At 41.0% G+C, this 22,500-nt stretch overlaps 1 protein-coding gene across 1 annotated transcript in view; it reads left to right on the forward strand.

Moving 5' to 3' along the window:
• Positions 1–22,500, forward strand: part of si:dkey-215k6.1 (transmembrane protein 132D) — a 248,767-nt gene that overhangs the window by 208,786 nt on the left and 17,481 nt on the right. The window contains exon 5 of the mRNA XM_037531922.1: positions 1,169–1,312. Within this exon, the coding sequence (XP_037387819.1) occupies positions 1,169–1,312 (144 nt within the window). The remainder of the gene's footprint in view (positions 1–1,168; positions 1,313–22,500) is intronic.

Genomic DNA, 22,500 nt, shown 5'->3' on the forward strand with positions numbered 1-22,500 from the left:
TCTCTGGCTAAAGTTTAAGAGCCTTTCTTCTCTGATTAGACCTGCAGCTTCAGCTTCTAAATGACGTTTAGTCCAGCCTGCAGCCGTTAAACAGGACTAAGCTCTGAGAACCGAGACGGAGATCTGTGAGCTCTTCCATTGAGAGATGTGAGCCTCATATTTCAAACGACTGTCATGAATTTAACATCAGCATAAACATTACAGCAAACATTCAGGAGAAAAACCAAAGCAGCTGCAGCCACTCGGGTCTCACAGCACCGACTTCTTATCACTGACAGTTCAGCAGGCCAGTAAATATTAACCCTTTAAGGTCATCCAAATCAGTAACTGTTGTTTATGCTGTTTAATCCCCTTTTCTCATTTAATAAAGTGATTTCTGAATGCAGTCGCTTTTTATTGATATGCAAAGAAGATGATCTAACAAACCTGAAAAGAAAAACATTTTTTTATTGGTCTCCCAAATTATAACATCGAGTAAAAACTTCAAGAGGAATATAATCAATAAACTAATCAGGTTAGTTATTTGTTATAAGTGCTTAGTTTATGTACAAATTGCTCAGAACAAGCCACGCATTACTGATTTTATCACGGGGAAGGGATGTTGTTAGGCACAGCGCAAAGCGGAGTAAAACCTCCTTCCCTGTGATAAAATCACTGTAATGCACACCTTATTGTCTGTATATATTAACACATTGATATTATTGTTTCAAAGCATTTGTGCTTCATGAGGACCTTGCCCAGTAGAGGCGTCCCTGGTGGACAGTTAAGAAAGAAACTAGGTGCTAAAATAAAACATTGCTGCACAAGTGGCACCTGACCAGTGTATACACTGCAAAATATGGTTTCTTGGCCAGTTCGATTATATTAAATCTAGGCGATGTATCTGATATTTCTTATTTTGAGGTTGTTGTAAGCTTATTATGAGGCTATTTAACTGGTTTTAATTGATTGTAGTAATTCAAATTATTTGCCAATATAGTGAGATCATCATGATTCTTGCCAAAATTACTCAAAATAATTAAAAGAGAGTCTAGAAATCGGTTTAAAAGTCTTACAACGTTCTCAAAATGAGAAATATTAGACATTTTGTCTGGGTCTAAGATAATTTCACTTGCCAGGATGTAATTTTTGTACATAAATATAAAAAAAAAATCTCTCTCTCATTTAGGACACCGAAATTTTGAACACGGCTATTCTGACCGGTCAGCGAGTGTCCCTGCCGGTGAAGGTGGTGACCGTGGAACAGGACGGGACCGTGCGAGAGATCGACGACCCCGTGACCTGCAGGTCGACGGACGAGGACGTGCTGAAGGTCAGGACCTGTTTAAAACTTTCCCGTTTATCCTCAGAGGCCCTCGTGCCGCGGTGGCCTGAAAGAGCCTCGACATCGCTCCGCCGCCACGTCTTCTGGGGAGAAAGTCATTTACAATTCCATCGTACGTTTCTACTTCTAACAATGTTTTATTTCCGTACACAGCCCCGGCAAATAGCCGGGCTCCATTTTTCTATCTGTTCCTCGCTCCCTTTTCCCTTTGAAGTGGAAAAATTGACTCGCTTTTGTGGAGGTGGACGAATTTAGCCGCGGCGTGTGAAGGCTCTGAAATTGTTTCCCTTTTAAAAAAGACAATGGCGTCAGAAGCTGCTCGGGCTGCCTGGGGCTCAGCCTGCTCCGAACCGGCGCACACACACACTCAATACCCTGGCAATTTCCACTTACAAGCGCCGAGTTGTAGTTTAAATGCAATCAATGCATTGTGACTGCGCTGGGCTTGTTCTGTCGCAGTAATGCGAGTACGACAGCAGTTATTAAGGGACAGACAGGACGCTCGATGGCTGCTTATTTGGGAGGAAGGAAAAAAGGAGGGGGGGAAAAGCGGGAAAAGAGGACAGGAGAATCTGTTAGCGAGGAAGAAACATGTGGTGGGAAAATTGCGGCAGGTGTACCTGTCTACCAGCACCGCTATACAGACCTGCAGGTGACCTCCGTGAGGGATGTAAACCGGAAACATGACAGCTCCAAACATGACTGTGTGTGCGCTGTATTCAAATGAGGCCGCGCTGGATTAACCGGAGGGGCTGTTTATATTAGCTTGATAAAATGCTCTCGGCTCCGTTGGTTGGACAGTCGAGCTACAGATACAGTCCAGGTTTCTCTCAGACAGGCTCCAGAGACCCGTAGATAGACCTGTGAGCTTCGTCTGCTGGACCATTTTCTCAGGTGTGACGCTTGACGGAGCTGAATTCCCCGTTCCGCCTTAAATGATGCAGCACTTGCATTCAGGCACCTGCACATTAGCATCTGGATGAAGGTGCTGAAAGAACGCAGAATGATTAGATTCATCGATTAATCATGTAAAAATTAATAGATTAATTGATTATAGATATAATCAAAAGAAGAGAGAGGAACCAAAGAAGGCAGGATGATTAGATTCATCGATTAATCGTGTAAAAGTTAATAGATTAATTGATTATAGCCATAATCAAGAGAGAGGGATCAAAGATGGATGGATGGATTATAGAAATTCTTGTTGAATGGAAACGAGAGGAACAGATGATGGAAGAATAGTTGATATACTCTAATTACAATCACACAATTACACAATTATGAATTGTGTAAACGAGTGTCTAAATCAGCACCTCGTATTTAAAGAGCTGCTTAAGCGCTCTCAGTCATTCAGAGCAGAGCTTTAATTGGCTCTTGCGAGTTTTCCCTCCGTAACGTCCAGCATAATAGAATTTGACAAAAGAGCGAGAGAGAGAGACGGAGAGCAGGTGCGAGGAGGAGAACACAAAACAAAGAGGATTACAAATTGATCTTTCCTTCTCTCTCTCTCTCTCTCTCTCTCTCTCTCTCTCTCTCTCTCTCTCTCGTGTTCATTTAATACTGGAGGTGCAGGGTTTGACACGTCTCGGGTATCTGAGAGATTGAAAGTGTCCTCAGTGTACACTCACCGTACCAGCGGAGTGGAGGATACCGCTATGTGTGTGTGTGTGTGTGTAAGAGAGAGAGATAAAGCCACACACACACACACACACACACACACACACACACACACACACACACAGAGTTTGCCCATTCAGCTGAACGTTAGCCGTGCTGCTCGTAGCCTGATCGGGGCTTTACACGATTAGGGGCTCAGCAGATATATGCGCCTGTCACCGCAAAGTGAATGAGTTATTAAACGGATTAGAACTGTACAGATCACCTCTCTCTCTCTCTCTCTCTCTCTCTCTCTCTCTCTCTCTCTCTCTCTCTCTCTCTCTCTCTCTCTCTCTCTCTCTCCCTCTCTCTCCATCTCTCCCTCTTTGATATCTCAGTGCTTAGCTGCTAATATACCTCATTTAGGGCTCATTAGCGTGGCTGTAAAGGCTAAGAGGTCCTGCTCTTTTCTCAGCCTCCCTCACTTCCTTACAGACTCTGCCATTTTTCCCACTCTCCTCCAGTCAGCAGCCGATATCACTTGACTACAGGTAAATAAATAGGTAGACGGAAATATCAGAGAGACGTGTACATGGATATATATGTTATTAATACAAATACGTTCTTTTCAATGTTGCTGATTTTGTTATTATGTTGCGGCTGCCGTTGTCACTTTCATGTAACTCAGCAGGTTTTATCGTTAGGAATGTTCGGTCTCCAGTTGGTGGAGGTTCAGTTCCGTTCGGCTGGAGTCGATTTGGACATACGCTGTACAAAGTGGCTCGTCAGATCTACTTAAAACTTTTTTTAATTACTTCATATGGCAGCAAGTAAATTCACTAGTTTTGATCAACCTAAATAAATACACTATGAATGATTCTTTTAATTAATGTAGTTTTTAAGTTAAAAAAAAAACTAGTTCAATTGCATGAGGTAACTTTTAAAAGTAGATCTGACGAGACACGTTTTACAGTGTAATTTAGTCAGTCTACAGTTGGATTGAGACAGAATTTTGTAGAGCTGCAGTCAAGTTGGGACATAATTTAGTCAGGCTACAGTCAGGGGTGAACAGTTTTTCAGACTAAATTTCAGACAAAATGGGGGGGGGGTTGCAGTCAGAATTAGACAGAATCAGACAGAATTTTGTCAAGTTTAGACAGAATTTTGTGGGGCTACAGGCAAGTTTAGACAGAATTTTGTCAAGTTTAGACAGAATTTTGTGGGGCTACAGTCAAGTTTAGACAGAATTTTGTCAAGTTTAGACAGAATTTGTCAAGTTTAGACAGAATTTTGTGGGGCTACAGTCAAGTTTAGACAGAATTTTTTGAGTTTTGACAGAATTTTGTCAAGTTCAGAGAGAATTTTGTCAAGTTTAGACAGAATGTTGTCAAGTTCAGACAGAATGTTGTCAAGTTTAGACAGAATTTTGTCAAGTTCAGACAGAATTTTGTGGGGCTACAATCAAGTTCAGAACAATTTTGTCAAGTTCAGACAGAATTTTGTCAAGTTTAGACAGAATGTTGTCAAGTTTAGACAGAATTTTGTCAAGTTCAGACAGAATTTTGTCAAGTTTAGACAGAATTTTGTCAAGTTCAGAAGAATTTTGTCAAGTTCAGACAGAATTTTGTCAAGTTCAGACAGAATGTTGTCAAGTTTAGACAGAATTTTGTCAAGTTTAGACAGAATTTTGTCAAGTTTAGACAGAATTTTGTGGGGCTACAGTCAAGTTTAGACAGAATTTTTTGAGTTTTGACAGAATTTTGTCAAGTTCAGAGAGAATTTTGTCAAGTTTAGACAGAATGTTGTCAAGTTTAGACAGAATTTTGTCAAGTTTAGACAGAATTTTGTCAAGTTTAGACAGAATTTTGTGGGGCTACAGTCAAGTTTAGACAGAATTTTGTCAAGTTCAGAGAGAATTTTGTCAAGTTCAGACAGAATTCTGTGGGGCTACAGTCAAGTTCAGAACAATTTTGTCAAGTTCAGACAGAATTTTGTCAAGTTTAGACAGAATGTTGTCAAGTTTAGACAGAATTTTGTCAAGTTCAGACAGAATTTTGTCAAGTTTAGACAGAATTTTGTGGGGCTACAGTCAAGTTTAGACAGAATTTTGTCAAGTTTAGACAGAATTTTGTGGGGCTACAGTCAAGTTTAGACAGAATTTTGTCAAGTTTAGACAGAATTTTGTCAAGTTTAGACAGACTTTTGTGGGGCTACAGTCAAGTTTAGACAGAATTTTTTGAGTTTTGACAGAATTTTGTCAAGTTCAGAGAGAATTTTGTCAAGTTTAGACAGAATGTTGTCAAGTTCAGACAGAATGTTGTCAAGTTTAGACAGAATTTTGTCAAGTTCAGACAGAATTCTGTGGGGCTACAGTCAAGTTCAGAACAATTTTGTCAAGTTCAGACAGAATTTTGTCAAGTTTAGACAGAATGTTGTCAAGTTTAGACAGAATTTTGTCAAGTTCAGACAGAATTTTGTCAAGTTTAGACAGAATTTTGTCAAGTTCAGACAGAATTTTGTCAAGTTTAGACAGAATTTTGTCAAGTTCAGACAGAATTTTGTGGGGCTACAGTCAAGTTCAGAAGAATTTTGTCAAGTTCAGACAAGTTTGTGGGGCTACAGTCAAGTTTAGACAGAATTTTGTCAAGTTCAGAGAGAATTTTGTCAAGTTTAGACAGAATTTTGTCAAGTTTAGACAGAATTTTGTGGGGCTACAGTCAAGTTTAGACAGACTTTTTTGAGTTTTGACAGAATTTTGTCAAGTTCAGAGAGAATTTTGTCAAGTTTAGACAGAATGTTGTCAAGTTCAGACAGAATGTTGTCAAGTTTAGACAGAATTTTGTCAAGTTCAGACAGAATTCTGTGGGGCTACAGTCAAGTTCAGAACAATTTTGTCAAGTTCAGACAGAATTTTGTCAAGTTTAGACAGAATGTTGTCAAGTTTAGACAGAATTTTGTCAAGTTCAGACAGAATGTTGTCAAGTTTAGACAGAATTTTGTCAAGTTCAGACAGAATTCTGTGGGGCTACAGTCAAGTTCAGAAGAATTTTGTCAAGTTCAGAAGAATTTTGTCAAGTTCAGACAGAATTTTGTCAAGTTTAGACAGAATTTTTTCAAGTTTAGACAGAATTTTGTCAAGTTCAGACAGAATTTTGTGGGGCTACAGTCAAGTTCAGAAGAATTTTGTCAAGTTCAGACAAGTTTGTGGGGCTACAGTCAAGTTTAGACAGAATTTTGTCAAGTTCAGAGAGAATTTTGTCAAGTTTAGACAGAATTTTGTCAAGTTCAGACAGAATGTTGTCAAGTTTAGACAGAATTTTGTCAAGTTCAGACAGAGTGTCAAGTTTAGACAGAATTTTGTCAAGTTTAGACAGAATGTTGTCAAGTTTAGACAGAATTTTGTCAAGTTCAGACAGAATTTTGTCAAGTTCAGACAGAATTTTGTGGGGCTACAGTCAAGTTCAGAAGAATTTTGTCAAGTTCAGACAAGTTTGGGGGGCTACAGTCAAGTTTAGACAGAATTTTGTCAAGTTCAGAGAGAATTTTGTCAAGTTTAGACAGAATTTTGTCAAGTTCAGACAGAATGTTGTCAAGTTTAGACAGAATTTTGTCAAGTTCAGAAGAATTTTGTCAAGTTCAGAAGAATTTTGTCAAGTTCAGACAGAATTTTGTGAAGTTCAGACAGAATTTTGTGGGGCTACAGTCAAGTCTTTATTGACTACAGTCATGTTCAGACAGAATGTTTTTAATTTACATTCAGGTTCTGACAAACTTTTGTCAGGCTCAATTTTTTTCTGGCGAAAGTTAATTTACTGATTTAAGTGAAATTATCCTCCAACAGTCGGGTTCAAAAAGAATTTAATTTCCTGCTGCCTGTTCTGACTGACAGGGTTCTGGCAGAATTTTGTCAGGTGTGGGCGCTAAACGTGGTGCTGTGGGTCAGGTAAGAGACTCTCTTGGATATATTTAGATTTGAATCAAAATTCTGTCACAATCAAAGCTCTAACAAAGACACGTGCGAATACTTGCCTTTGGAGTAGACAGGCAGCCACCGGTCCAAACAGACAAATCTCCCTCACCGTCGCTTCCTCGCTCTTTGTCCTTGCTGAATGACTTTGGCACACCCAGGTTGTCATGCGGCTCTGGAGGATCTAAACACTCTCCATATGGCCTGAATATAACCCTAGTAAATGTTTCTGCTGCTAATCAATACCTAATTAGTCAGTAATTTCCCCGCCACACTATCGGCTCCACGGCCTGTAGATCTGCTTGTGGCACGCTGATGGACTCTGAGCTCCCATAATGCACCCTGCCCGCCCAACGCTGGCGATATTTCTGTGCTAATGGGTACGGCGACCCGCCGGAGGGCCGTTTCGTTTCCATGGTAATGACCTCTGACCTGCCCTTCCTCTGTTGGCGGGCCACATGGGTGATGGCCACCGGCCCAATGGGAGTCATTAGAGCTAAACATTAACGGCTATCATCCTGACAGAGCAGGCCAGTGGATACGGACCTACAACCCAGGGTGTTGTGTGTGTGTGTGTGTGTGTGTGTGTGTGTGTGTGTGTGTGTGTGTGTGTGTGTGTGTTAGGACGTATGTGTGTTTGTTTTTCTATATTTTCAGGACATAAACTTTGTAGGAAAACCAATGAAAACAGCTCCAACTCACAGGAGCAACAAAATGATCCTCACTATATGAAGTTCTTTTCTTTTTCTTTGTCTTTTTTTTATTAAAAAGAGCTCCACACTTTTTTTGTCATCATATGAGTGTCAATGTTGTTTTGTAGTTCCAATGTAAGACATAATAAATAAACAGTATCAGTAAAGTTGTAACACCACTAGCAACAGTACTAAAATATGCACTTTTCTAAACTTCTATCTCATCTTCCAGGGTTCTTTCCAGGATAGAAACAGTGGTTCTCTGAATATTTAAGCACCTTTACATGCTCGAGTAGTTCTTTGCATGGTGAAAAGGTTCTTCACATTGAAGGAGAATGTGTTGTATATGGTTCTGCTTGACATCTTACCTGTAGCTGAACCTTTTTCAGTGCTACGCAGAACCATATACAACACATCCCCTCAACCCGACGGACCATTTCACCATGCAGAGAACCATTTAATCGTGCAATGGGTTACATACATAGAACCACTGTTTTTATTAAAGAACCCCTGAAGAACCAACTTTTTAAAGAGTGTAAAGTTCAATGCTGCTTTTGTTTTAAAGTCACGTTATCAGTACAAATGACAAATATTGCAGTGATACTGTTATTATTTTTCAGTTGTAAGCAATGTGAAGTGGACAGAATCCGAAATGAGAGAGATTTCCGTAATTGTGGAGTTCTCGGAGTTAGTCTCACAAGACGTAATTCAAAAAGAGCTTCCTGTGGGTCTTGGAAAAAAATGTATTACCAAAATAAAATCATATTTAAATATCAGCGCCATCCAAGTAAAATAAGAAGAAGAAGAATTCAATTAAAATCAACACAAAACAAACATCTACAATTTTTTTTTTATTTTAATTTTTCTGCATTATTTGATCATCTGTCCTTTACACTGTGTGAAAATTTCATCAAGATTGGACCAATAGAAACGCTCGAAATTACTTCAGATAAAATGTGTTTTATGGCTATGAATGTAATTAAATTGCATTGGAAGCAAAGAACATCAAAGAACATGCCCTCTCCTGCAAAGTTGCCAGATTGGAGATGCTTGTTTTTCTTTCTTCTTACAATATTTAAAATAATAGTACCTTAGGACAGAACACAGTTTTAATGCATGTTTACAGTTTAAATTGAAGAGCAAGAATCTAATTTTAGTTCACATAAAAATAATACGTATAATAAATCTGTGAAGTCACTGGTGTGACAATTTTTCAGGCAGCGCATGATTAAAAATCACTAAAAATAAAAAAATCTAATCAAAGAATCTTTTTTTTGCTTAATTAATTCATAAGTAGAACAAAAATACAAATATCAGTTTTTCGTGGTTTAAATGATTGCAGATTTGCTCAAAAGAGGAAAATCATTAAATTTTTTTTTAGAATATTAGCATTAGAAAATTATTACTATATCCACATACTTACAGATAAAGTACATATTGAGACATATTGTCATTATATATATATATATATATATATATATACCTGCTTACAAATTGCTGCTTTCGGGACAAAACCTCATATCTCCAAAATGGTAACTTTACAGAAGAAGGCAAAAACCTGCTTTACTTTCAATGTAAGTCAATGGAACCAGAATTTTTTACAATTCATTTTGGGCCGTTTGTTTTGGTCCATTCATCATGAAATTTACCCACAATGTAAAGAACAATAGGGCCTTTCAAGGTATGGCAAAAACTGAAAATCATCAAAAATAGAGATACAAGGTTTTCTTCTGACAGCAGTAAAAATATTATTACTATTATTATTCATATTATATATTAGTCATATTATTATTATTATTATTATTATTATTATTACATTTAGATACATACATTTGTGACATATAAGTGTTATACACAGATACACATATATAATATATAGTACACATAGTTACATACACATACTTATATTTAATATATTTACATATATTTAATGCATATTGTGTCATACATATTATATTATGTATAATTTTCCTGATATTTTGTGTACAAAATGTATATATGTGTGAAAGAGAAAACTATTTGCTTTCCAATTAAGAGCAATTGTGAATTCTCAGGAGTTTCCAGGCATTGTGTTTGCAGCCACAGAGGGCACAGCGCTGAAGACTTACACAACTTCTAATAACATTAGACATATTGGGGACACACATGACTTATATCCCTATGCAAATACTGTACTTATGTAAATATTCCGCATATCAATTTCACCCAGGCAAAAAAAACACCCAAACTCTCGTTCTAGGACACCCTGACTCCACGGACCTGCCTAGCCCACTCCGGATATTTCACCCTCTCCGAGGAAAGCTGGAGACTTTCTAATGAGTTTGTTTCAGGCGCAGAGGCTTTCAGTGACAGCCGGAACACAGATGTCTCAAACAGCAGTTTAGCGTATTAGTAGCATAACGTTTTAGCCCACTTTATTAGAGCCCCTGAGCTTGTGCTTGCACTCAGTGGCCGCTTTATCAGAAACACCCGCCATGTAGGTGCCCACCTGTTGCTGGACAGTGTGTTAGCCCACCTCTACTCCATTCATCAATGGAATGGGACCATAGTGAGATGACCACTGACCGCTGACCGCTGACCAGATATCATTTGGTGGTGGCTCTGGGATTTGGTCAGTTCTTGTATTCTCTCATCAGGCCCTCAGATTCACAGCAAAACTATAAAGGGCATCGACGGATGAGTCCCCAGTGAAGGGAGATAAACAGCTAAGATGGAAATTAAAAATGTTTCTAGGCTTTTAGACTCAAAATTGAGCTACTTTTAGAAAATACAGTGATGTAGCATTACTGCTACTGAGAGCTGATTGGTTAGTGTTACTGCTACTGAGAGCTGATTGGTTAGTATTACTGCTACTGAGAGCTGATTGGTTAGTGTTACTGCTACTGAGAGCTGATTGGTTAGTGTTACTGCTACTGAGAGCTGATTGGTTAGCGTTACTGCTACTGAGAGCTGATTGGTTAGTATTACTGCTACTGAGAGCTGATTGGTTAGTGTTACTGCTACTGAGAGCTGATTGGTTAGCGTTACTGCTACTGAGAGCTGATTGGTTAGAGTTACTGCTACTGAGAGCTGATTGGTTAGTGTTACTGCTACTGAGAGCTGATTGGTTAGAGTTACTGCTACTGAGCGCTGATTGGTTAGAGTTACTGCTACTGAGAGCTGATTGGTTAGTATTACTGCTACTGAGAGCTGATTGGTTAGTGTTACTGCTACTGAGAGCTGATTGGTTAGTATTACTGCTACTGAGAGCTGATTGGTTAGCGTTACTGCTACTGAGAGCTGATTGGTTAGTATTACTGCTACTGAGAGCTGATTGGTTAGTGTTACTGCTACTGAGAGCTGATTGGTTAGCGTTACTGCTACTGAGAGCTGATTGGTTAGAGTTACTGCTACTGAGAGCTGATTGGTTAGAGTTACTGCTACTGAGCGCTGATTGGTTAGAGTTACTGCTACTGAGAGCTGATTGATTAGTGTTACTGCTACTGAGAGCTGATTGGTTAGTGTTACTGCTACTGAGAGCTGATTGGTTAGCGTTACTGCTACTGAGAGCTGATTGGTTAGAGTTACTGCTACTGAGAGCTGATTGGTTAGTGTTACTGCTACTGAGAGCTGATTGGTTAGTGTTACTGCTACTGAGAGCTGATTGGTTAGAGTTACTGCTACTGAGAGCTGATTGGTTAGTATTACTGCTACTGAGAGCTGATTGGTTAGTGTTACTGCTACTGAGAGCTGATTGGTTAGTATTACTGCTACTGAGAGCTGATTGGTTAGCGTTACTGCTACTGAGAGCTGATTGGTTAGTATTACTGCTACTGAGAGCTGATTGGTTAGTGTTACTGCTACTGAGAGCTGATTGGTTAGCGTTACTGCTACTGAGAGCTGATTGGTTAGAGTTACTGCTACTGAGAGCTGATTGGTTAGTGTTACTGCTACTGAGAGCTGATTGGTTAGCGTTACTGCTACTGAGCGCTGATTGGTTAGAGTTACTGCTACTGAGAGCTGATTGGTTAGTGTTACTGCTACTGAGAGCTGATTGGTTAGTGTTACTGCTACTGAGAGCTGATTGGTTAGTGTTACTGCTACTGAGAGCTGATTGGTTAGCGTTACTGCTACTGAGAGCTGATTGGTTAGAGTTACTGCTACTGAGAGCTGATTGGTTAGTGTTACTGCTACTGAGAGCTGATTGGTTAGTGTTACTGCTACTGAGAGCTGATTGGTTAGTGTTACTGCTACTGAGAGCTGATTGGTTAGCGTTAGTGCTACTGAGAGCTGATTGGTTGGCGTTACTGCTACTGAGAGCTGATTGGTTAGAGTTACTGCTACTGAGAGCTGATTGGTTAGTGTTACTGCTACTGAGAGCTGATTGGTTAGTGTTACTGCTACTGAGAGCTGATTGGTTAGTGTTACTGCTACTGAGAGCTGATTGGTCAGCGTTACTGCTTCTGAGAGCTGATTGGTTAGTGTTACTGCTGCTGAGAGCTGATTGGTTAGTGTTACTGCTACTGAGAGCTGATTGGTTAGTGTTACTGCTACTGAGAGCTGATTGGTCAGCGTTACTGCTACTGAGAGCTGATTGGTTAGTGTTACTGCTACTGAGAGCTGATTGGTTAGTGTTACTGCTACTGAGAGCTGATTGGTCAGCGTTACTGCTACTGAGAGCTGATTGGTTAGCGTTACTGCTACTGAGAGCTGATTGGTTAGTGTTACTGCTACTGAGAGCTGATTGGTTAGCGTTACTGCTACTGAGAGCTGATTGGTTAGCGTTACTGCTACTGAGAGCTGATTGGTCAGCGTTACTGCTACTGAGAGCTGATTGGTTAGCGTTACTGCTACTGAGAGCTGATTGGTTAGCGTTACTGCTATTGAGAGCTGATTGGTTAGCGTTACTGCTACTGAGAGCTGATTGGTTAGTGTTACTGTTACTGAGAGCTGATTGGTTAGCATTACTGCTACTGAGAGCTGATTGGTTAGAGTTACTGCTACTGAGAGCTGATTGGTTGGCGTTACTGCTACTGAGAGCTGATTGGTTAGAGTTACTGCTACTGAGAGCTGATTGGTTAGTGTTACTGCTACTGAGAGCTGATTGGTTAGCGTTACTGCTATTGAGAGCTGATTGGTTAGTGTTACTGCTACTGAGAGCTGATTGGTTAGCGTTACTGCTACTGAGAGCTGATTGGTTAGTGTTACTGTTACTGAGAGCTGATTGGTTGGCGTTACTGCTACTGAGAGCTGATTGGTTAGCTGGACTATATCCAGTGAGCGGTCAGTTGTGTGGACAAAAATGCCTTGTTGATGTGAGAGGTCAGAGGAGAACGGGCAGACTGGTTCCAGATGATGGAAAGGCAACAGCAACTCAAATAACCAACTAGAATCTCTGAGGAACGTTTCCAACACCTTGTTGAAAGTGTGCCATGAAGAATTAAGGCAGTTCTGAAGGCAAAAGTGGGTCCAACCTTTTACTAGCAGGGTGTACCTAATAAAGTGGCTGGTGAATGTACAATGTACATACCATCAAATGCAAAAGTCAAAAGCACCCCAGTCAAATTACATGTTTTGTTGATTTTTGTAATTGGAAATTGCGCTAAAGCTCCATATGATCCCATTCATTTGGGACTTGCTCAGGAGCGCCCTCTAGTGCCTGACCAACCCAGAAGAGACGTTATTGAGTGGCAGCTCTTTTGATGGTGAGTCAGTCTTAGCACAGCGCTCACACTGAGACGGCGGCGTCGTGGTAATGTAGGTTTACACTTAATGACTGCAGCCCATCTGCATGTCCAGACAAGAGCGGCTCTGTGGTCACAAACAGACTGTCGACGAAGGGCAAGAGGATGGCTAACACAAACTGTGCATCAGCAGATGGACTGCAGTCCCATCTGGAGAGTGAATTCAAGTCCGCTTGGCCCAGAAACTTTGCAGTAGCGGGTGATCAGAGGTTTGTTTGAGCATCCATCAATCTCCACTCAGCTTCTGCTTTATTTTATTCCTCCGTCGCTGTGCTCGTCGTGGGACTCCGAGGTCCATTTGGAGATTCCTTCATAGCAGCGTCACGAACGCGAGGTGACAGCAAATACGATCAGCGCTGTGATTCCTCATAAGCTAACTCCATTATGCTAAAGCTAACGGCTATAATGGGAACGGATGGCGGGGAAGATCTACTTCTAATATCAGAAATATGGCTTTGTCTTTTTTTTTTTTTCTGACGAGGCCCCGTAGGAGGACGATCGCAGATGGAGATTGAGAGTGGCTGAGTGTTTTTTAAGCGCCCTGAGGGCACCGCGGGGAGAGCGGGGACCCGGCCTTGTCACATTTCCAGTCAAATCTGAATTTATTGTCCTCTACACTGGGAACAGCTCGGATCCAAATCTGCTCTCGGGTTAAACTGGCTGAGGGAGTGTGAGCTCTGAGCTTCGGTGTAGTTCCCCACTCCATTCTGAGTTTGTTCTTCATTAGCGCTGACGTCGGCCTGCGGGCGATACGGGTGACAATCTTTTCACAGTATATTTTCCACATCATTTCAACTTGATAACTGGGGATGATTACAATATGCTTTACTGTTACACAGCGATCGGCCACAACATTAGAACCACCTCCTTGTATCTACACTCACTGTTTTATCGGCTCCTCTGACCACATAGGATGCAGTTACAGACTGTAGTCCATCTGTTTCTCTGCATACTTTGTCACCCTGTTGTTCAGTGGTCAGAACCCCCACAGAGCAGGTACTATTAGGGTGGTGGGTCATTCTCAGCACTGCAGTGACACTGACGTGGTGGTGGTGTGTTAGTGTGTGTTGTCCTGGTGCGAGTGGATCAGACACAGCAGTGCTGCTGGAGTTTTTATACACTGTGTCCACTCAATGTCCACTCTATTAGACTCTCCTACCTTGTAGATGTAAAGTCAGAGAGACCAGCGCAACACACACTAACACACCACCACCACATCAGTGTTACTGCAGTGCTGAGAATGACCCACCACCCAAATAGTACCTGCTCTGTGAGGGTCCATGGGGGTCCTGACCACTGAAGAACAGGGTAACAGAGTATCAGAGAAACAGATGGACTACAGTCTGTCACTGTAGAACTACAGAGTCCAGCTATACAGTAAGTGGAGCTGATAAGATGAACAATGAGCGTAGAAACGAGGAGGTGGTCAGGATGTTATGACTTATCACTGTATATTATATTATGGAAGATGCATATTCTATAGGCTGTAATTGCTCCATATGAAGTCTGAACAGAACACAAAAGAACATGTAACATGTGCAGAGAACGTGTAATGTAGTAAAAATCTGGCTGGTCTTTGCTGTGAGTGAATGGCTAGACTTCATCTTTCTCCCCATCTGGAGGATAAAAGACATAGCGCCATCTAGTGTACCAAAGTAGCAGTTGTTAAAACGTCAAGGTGCAGACAGAGGAAAATATTAATATAATCATTTCATCAAACTTATCTCAAAGCACCTATTCTTAAAGGAAGACTCCTCTAACTTCTCAAAATTCCTTCATTACTCAGTGAGTGAGGTGTAATCAGAGATATTAAGAGTGTTTTGGTGTGAAACGGTTCAGACGTGTTTACAGTGGTGGTGATGGGAACCAGGCGTCGCCATGACTACAACACAGATATAGACACTTTATTTACCATCCAGAACCTCCAGAGAACCTACACGAGTCTTTTGAGCTTATATGGAATGTTGATGATGGAAAACAGTGGAAAATCTGGAATAATGAGTTTTCTTTGGGGACTATTTTGCCGCACAGCGCCCTGCATGTCTCCCTCCACCATGAATGGAGTTGAAGTTCTCTAAACTCTCATAAAACAGCGTCTCAGTCATCAGGCAGTGAATTCAGAACCAGCTCATGTAGGAACTTTCTGTAGGAGCTTTTAGAGGGACGTCTGGTTCCCATCACCACCACTGTGAGGAGCTTTTAGAGGGACGTCTGGTTCCCATCACCACCACTGTGAGGAGCTTTTAGAGGGGGACGTCTGGTTCCCATCACCACCACTGTGAAAAAGAAGCCAGCATTTCACAGTTTATTCAGAAATTTTGACAAATTTACATCTTACATCTGCGCTGCTTTGTCTCATGTATATACACAAAATTGTTCTTCAGGGAAAATATAGGGAGTGAGAACATCCAGAAGCTTGTTGCTTTGTTTGCTCCATCACTCAATCGACAGAGAAAATATGAACAGCACAGTTTTATTCTCTTCCTCTAACCCCACCCCCCTTTTCTTTCCTCTCTGCTTTTTTTCTTTCTGAACCCCCTCTCCCTCTCTCTCTCTCTCTCTCTCTCTCTCTCGCTTTCGCATTCAGGCTGAAAGGCAAGTGCCAATTCTTCTGGGTAATTTGAGACGGGGGTTGAAGGGTGATTGGTGGGTTTTGCGTTTTGCATTGTCAGCCAAATAATCCATGATTTATCACTGCAACAGGAGATAGAGAGGGGAGAGAGGGCGAGAGGGAGAGAGAGAGAGAGAGAGAGAGAGAGAGGGAGAGAGAGAGAGAGAGAGAGAGGGAGAGGGAGAGAGAGAGAGAGAGGGAGAGGGAGAGGGAGAGAGAGAGAGAGAGAGAGGTACTTGAGTATGTAAGTGGTGGATAAAATGAGGAGAAGGAGAGAAACGGAGAGCGAGAGGAAAACCGGTGGACAGGTTCTGTAGGAGGGCTAAGAGAGCCATAAGTGACAGGCTGCACTGAAGATGTCACAATGGCCCATAAGGACATGACAGTGACCTATATGTGACATGCTGAGGTGATGACATCACAGCGGCCTGTGGGTGACAGGATGCTCTCATGACCAAAGAGTGACTTGTAATTTTCAGGCTTCTGACGCGCTGGTGACATCATGGTGTTATGATGTTACGGTTACAGGCTGCACTGATTACAACAGCGGCCTTTAAGTGATTGGTTGTGCTGATGATATCACAATGACTTAAAAGTGATTAATTGCACTAATGACATCACAGTGACTCTTAAGTGACAGACAGCACTAATGACATCACAGTTGACCATGAGTGACGGTCTGCACTGACTATATATTAGCGGCCCATAAATGACAGGCTGCAGTGATGACATCACAGTTACTTGTTAATCACAGGCTGCACTAATGATGTCACAGTAGACCATAAGTGACAGACAGCACTGATGACATCAGAGTTGACCATAAGTGACAGGCTGCACTGATGACATCACAGTTACTTGTTAATCACAGGCTTCACTGATGGCAACACAGTTGACCATAAGTGATAGGCAGCACTTTTGATATCATAGTGACCCTTAAGATACAGGCTGCACTGATGACATCATAGCGGCCCATAAATGACAGGCTGCACTAATGACTTCACAGTATACCATAAGTGACAGGCAGCACTGATGACATCACAGTTGATCATAAGTGACAGGCAGCACTGATGATATCATAGTGATCCTTAAGATACAGGCAGCGCTGATGACATCGTGGCGGCCCATAAATGACAGGCTGCACTACTGACATCAAAGTTGACTTCAAGTGACAGGCTGCATTGATGACATCATAGTGTCCTATAAGTGACAGGCTACACTAATGACATCACAGTTGACCTTAAGCGACAGGTTGCATTGATGACATAGTGGCCCATAAATGACAGGCTGCACTGATGACAACACAGTTGACCATAAATGACAGGCAGCACTGATGATATCATAGTTGACTTCAAGTGACAGGCTGTATTGATGACATCAAAGTTGACTTCAAGTGACAGGCTGCATTGATGACATCATAGTGTCCTATAAGTGACAGGCTACACTAATAACATCACAGTTGACCTTAGGGGACAGGCTGCATTGATGATATCATAGTGGCCCATAAGTGACAGGCAGCACTGATGACATCACAGTGACCCGTTAATCCAGGCTGCATTGATGACATCACAGTTGATCATAAATGACAGGGGCTGCACTGATGACATCACAGTGACGCTTAAGTGACAGGCATATATGACAGGATATGCTGATGATATCACAGTGGCCAGGTGAGCATAAATCTGAAGAAATTTTTCAAATCAATCAAATTTTGCAGATAAAAAGTGAGTTTTTATCACATCATTTATTATAATATATTCAGTCCTTTAGTCGTAAGGGAGTGTGTGTGCTGTGATAGATAGTTTTGGTAATATAGTTTGGATTTTCTTTCGAACTCAAAACCTCCCTCTCTTTCTCTCTGTCTCTCTCTCTCACTCTCTCTCTCTCTCTCTCTCTCTCTCTCTCTCTCTCTCTCTCTCTCTCCCTCTCTTTCTCTCTGTCTCTCTCTCTCTCTCTCTCTCTCTCTCTCTCTCTCTCTCTCTCTCTCTCTCTCTCTCTCCCTCTCTTTCTCTCTGTCTCTCTCTCTCACTCACTCTCTCTCTCTCTCTCTCTCTCTCTCTCTCTCTTCAGTCTCTCTTTAAAATAGAGACAGAGATTAAATCAATTTTTCAATGTCATCAAACACCTACCTCAGCTGTTTGGCTGTGAGAAAAGCCAAGTATTTACGCTAAACATCCACCTCCCCTACACACACACACACACACACACACACACACACACACACACACACACACACACACACACACACACACACACACACACAAACAGTACAATGAACTGTGTTATTACAAGTAGTTGTTATAGTAGGCTTTTTTATTTTGTTGTATTTGTTGTATTATTGTTATTAATTATTTAACCTATTTTGAACATTGTAATATGTCACTATTGTGTGATTTCTGATCTGATCTGATTTAAATCATTAGACAGAGAGACAAGTCCTCAGTGTGTGTGTGTGTGTGTGTGTGTGTGTGTGTGTGTGTGAGGGAGAGTTCTGATCTAGTTAACCCCAAAACATTAAAAGAGATGGTACTAAGCTAAATATCCACGCAGTCGTCATGTATAGGTTTACCTTATTGACTTCTTTTTAAGTGAAATTGAAAGATTTACATTCATCAAGAGTTTTCTTGTTACTACCGAAGCACAGTTTTAGTGTGTGGGCGGAGCCTTATTTTAGCCACGCCCCTACCCTTCAGAGAAGAAAGTGAGGCTGCATCCCTGTCCCTCATGGCCACATGGTGAGCAGTTAGATCCACTGTTTTGGAGTAAACGTGTCCCAAAGTCTGAAAGTCGGTGAGGAACATTAAGCATCGTCATATTTTCTGCAGTTCAGCACTTTTGAGAGTTTTAATGTAAAATATGATTTTCTGTGTGAACAGCTGGTCAAAATGATCTAAAATTGTCACTGAAACAGTCACGACTGAGACTTTCGGTACAGTTATGATTGTCATGGCAGAATTGAAATGGAACATTCCATCATTTATTTTAATAAAATAAACGGAATCATTTTAAAGTATCGAGTCTCTCAAAGCAATAAGATTTTCATCTAAAAGTCTGAAATGGGTTTTCAGCTCTGTCTCCATCCATATAGAAATAATAAGGATTTGGGGGGGGGGGGGGGGGGGGGGGGTGAGTAGCACTCGAAATTGCTCGCTGAAGAACACAAGCGTCTGCCTGCGAGAACCTTCCTGATGATTGCTCTTATCTGCTAATGCAGCCACTCGTGCTATAATGACATCCACAAAGAATCTGTATGCGTATGTTTTATTCTTTATCTGCTATCATTGCTGGTAATTGCTCGTGCTGAAGGAGGCACTAAGAGCCTCGCTCTTCCTCGGCATCTGTCTTTGTATGGAGCGATAATTCTGTCCTTTTCTCTCTCCTTATCTCTCCATCCTCCCATCCCTCTGCACTTCTCTATTAGACTGGCTCAGTTTATTATGTTTATTATGTCAGTGATCGTGCACAAAAACATTCGTCTCTGGTGAAAAAGCGTGTTAGCCATGCGCTTGCCTGTCTTATCCAAACAGACCACATCTACAGTAGACAAGATACCCAAAAGTATCCAGACAGCCCTTCCAGTGGGTGAATTTGGGTCACTTATTGCTGACGTTGACGTTCAATTGTGCACAGCTTGTTGAATCTCCATAGAAAAGCACTGACTAATTGAATGGAGCTCTGGAGCAGCTGCACATGAGCCTAAGGTCTTCAAGTCCAGTCCCAAGGGTTGGATAGAGGGGTATAAAGCCCCCCAGCATTGGGCTGTGTAGCAGTGGAGCCAGGTAGTATAGTGTAGTGGGTAACACCTCTACCTTCTATACTGCAGGCTGGGGTTCAGTCCACTGCCTGGGCTCCCTACACTATACCACTGTCCTTGGGCAAGACTCCCAACACTACCTATGCCTCCCTGTGTAAAATACAATACAAATTGTGTGTCACTCTGGATAAGAGCCTCTGTGAAATGCCATGAATGTGTCCTCTGGGGTGATGGAGCTCCATCCAACACCTTTGGGATGAGTTTTTTTTGTGCACAGGGCAAAATGAGTTTTCACTGCAAAAAATAGTATCTAGTCAAGTAAGATAAGATAAGATAAGATAAGATCAGATAAGATAAGATAAGATAAGATAAGATAAGATAAGATCAGATAAGATAAGATAAGATCATCCTTTATTAGTCCCACAGCAGGGAAATTCACAGCATTATAGCAGCAGCAGAGTAACAGGAGTAAGGCACTCAGTAATAGAAACAGGAAACAGTATAAACATTATCAACATTATAAATAATAAAAATTAAAGCTAAATCTCGACTATTTACAGGAAAATAAGGAAAATAATAAAATAAGAGTTGCATAAAATCTGTGTTGCACTTATGAACATATTGCACAATGAAAAATATTTTCATCCTGTATGTGTGTATATTGTATGTGTGTGTAGTGTGTGTATATTGTGTGTGTGTGTGTATATTGTGTGTGTGTATAGTGTGTGTATATTGTGTGTGTGTGTGTATATTGTGTGTGTGTATAGTGTGTGTATATTGTGTGTGTGTGTGTGTGTATATTGTGTGTGTATAGTGTGTGTATATTGTGTGTGTGTATTGTGTGTGTATTGTGTGTGTGTATAATTGTATGTGTGTATATTGTATGTGTGTGTGTGTATATTGTATGTGTATATTGTGTGTGTATATTGTATGTGTGTGTAGTGTGTGTATATTGTGTGTATAGTGTGTGTATATTGTGTGTGTGTGTGTATATTGTGTGTGTGTATAGTGTGTGTATATTGTGTGTGTGTGTGTGTGTGTATTGTGTGTGTGTGTATAATTGTATGTGTGTATATTGTATGTGTGTGTGTGTGTGTATATTGTATGTGTATATTGTGTGTGTATATTGTATGTGTGTGTAGTGTGTGTATATTGTGTGTATAGTGTGTGTATATTGTGTGTGTGTGTGTGTGTATATTGTGTGTGTGTATAGTGTGTGTATATTGTGTGTGTGTGTGTGTGTGTGTATTGTGTGTGTGTGTATAATTGTATGTGTGTATATTGTATGTGTGTGTGTGTATATTGTATGTGTATATTGTGTGTGTATATTGTATGTGTGTGTAGTGTGTGTATATTGTGTGTATAGTGTGTGTATATTGTGTGTGTGTGTGTGTATATTGTGTGTGTGTATAGTGTGTGTATATTGTGTGTGTGTGTGTGTGTGTGTGTATAGTGTGTGTATATTGTGTGTGTGTGTGTGTGTGTATTGTGTGTGTGAGTATAATTGTATGTGTGTATATTGTGTGTGTGTGTGTGTGTGTATATTTGTGTGTGTGTGTGTATATTGTGTGTGTGTGTGTGTGTGTGTGTGTGTGTGTGTGGTCTACTGGGAGCGGTGCTGGTTGTACAGTCTCACAGCTGCAGGAAGGAAGGACCTGTGATAGACCTCCTTCACACACTTGGGGTGAAGGAGCCGGTCACCGAAGGACCTGCCCAGTGCTGCCCGAGTCTCACGCATGGGGTGGGAAGTGAAATGATATTAAATATAGTCGATATATCTAATATTTCCCATTTTGAAACAGTTTATTAGATGGTTTTACTATATTTTGGACAATTTTGCTTGACAATTTTACTTGCAGTGAAGAGTTTTGGTCAAAAAAGGTAATGGGGATCTGAACCTCAGTGTCCAGCATACAAGACTACATGCTTATAAAAAGACGGTTCTCATCGAGTTCTTTAGTAAAGCAGCGGTTCTGTTGAGAACCATGAGCTTGATGCAAAATTGTCTTCTTGCTTAAATGGTTCTTAGCGGTGTACAGCACCAAAAGGGTTCTTCTATTGTCACAATCTTGACAGCGTAAGAATATCCGGACCTTTTATGGTGCGATATAGTACCAGAACCATATCGCTGCCGTCGGAACAAAACCTTGTATCTCCAAAGAGGCAATTTCCTCCATTGTGTGTTTAGTCTGTGTTTCTTTTTGACGTGTTAGTTCCCCGAACTATCCGTGTTGGCTCTCTGACCCTGGACCGTTTTGACCATGAGTGCATGTGTCCGCCTCATCGTCGCATCACGTTACACTGCAGTTACAATAATAAAAACATTAACAAATAATAATAACTGACTTCAGCTTTTTAGTTTTAATGCTGGTAGTATTTTTGATAAGCTGAGTTTAATGCAGGGAGCTACCTATAAATATGTGCTGAGCCCACCAGCTGGAATAGCTTAGCAAGTTTGCATTAAGATTAGTATATAGTAAGCCTGGAATTGAAGGGGTTAAATCAGCAACATTATTCCTAGTGCTATTGACTACAGCATGTTGCAGTTGAAACTAAATCATGAATATGAGCTCAAAGTTGAGACATTCAGCTTTAATTTAAGGGTACTTACATCTCATTGGGCTCAAGCGTACGTAGCCCCCTATACATCTACGATTGCCGGCGGTCTAGCAAGACCTACACTAGTCTTATATGGCCAGATGTGCTCCCATAGCGAAAACATCAGTGGACAACTGTGAGACAGTTTGAGTGGGAAAGTAGACCTGTCAGAGTGGGAACAAACTGAACCTGAAATTTCTAAACCGAGGTCAAAGTAGGGGGCGATGTTGCGCTCATC

Source organism: Pygocentrus nattereri, chromosome 20 (genome assembly GCF_015220715.1).
Source record: "Pygocentrus nattereri isolate fPygNat1 chromosome 20, fPygNat1.pri, whole genome shotgun sequence".
In the NCBI taxonomy this organism is placed as follows: domain Eukaryota; kingdom Metazoa; phylum Chordata; class Actinopteri; order Characiformes; family Serrasalmidae; genus Pygocentrus; species Pygocentrus nattereri.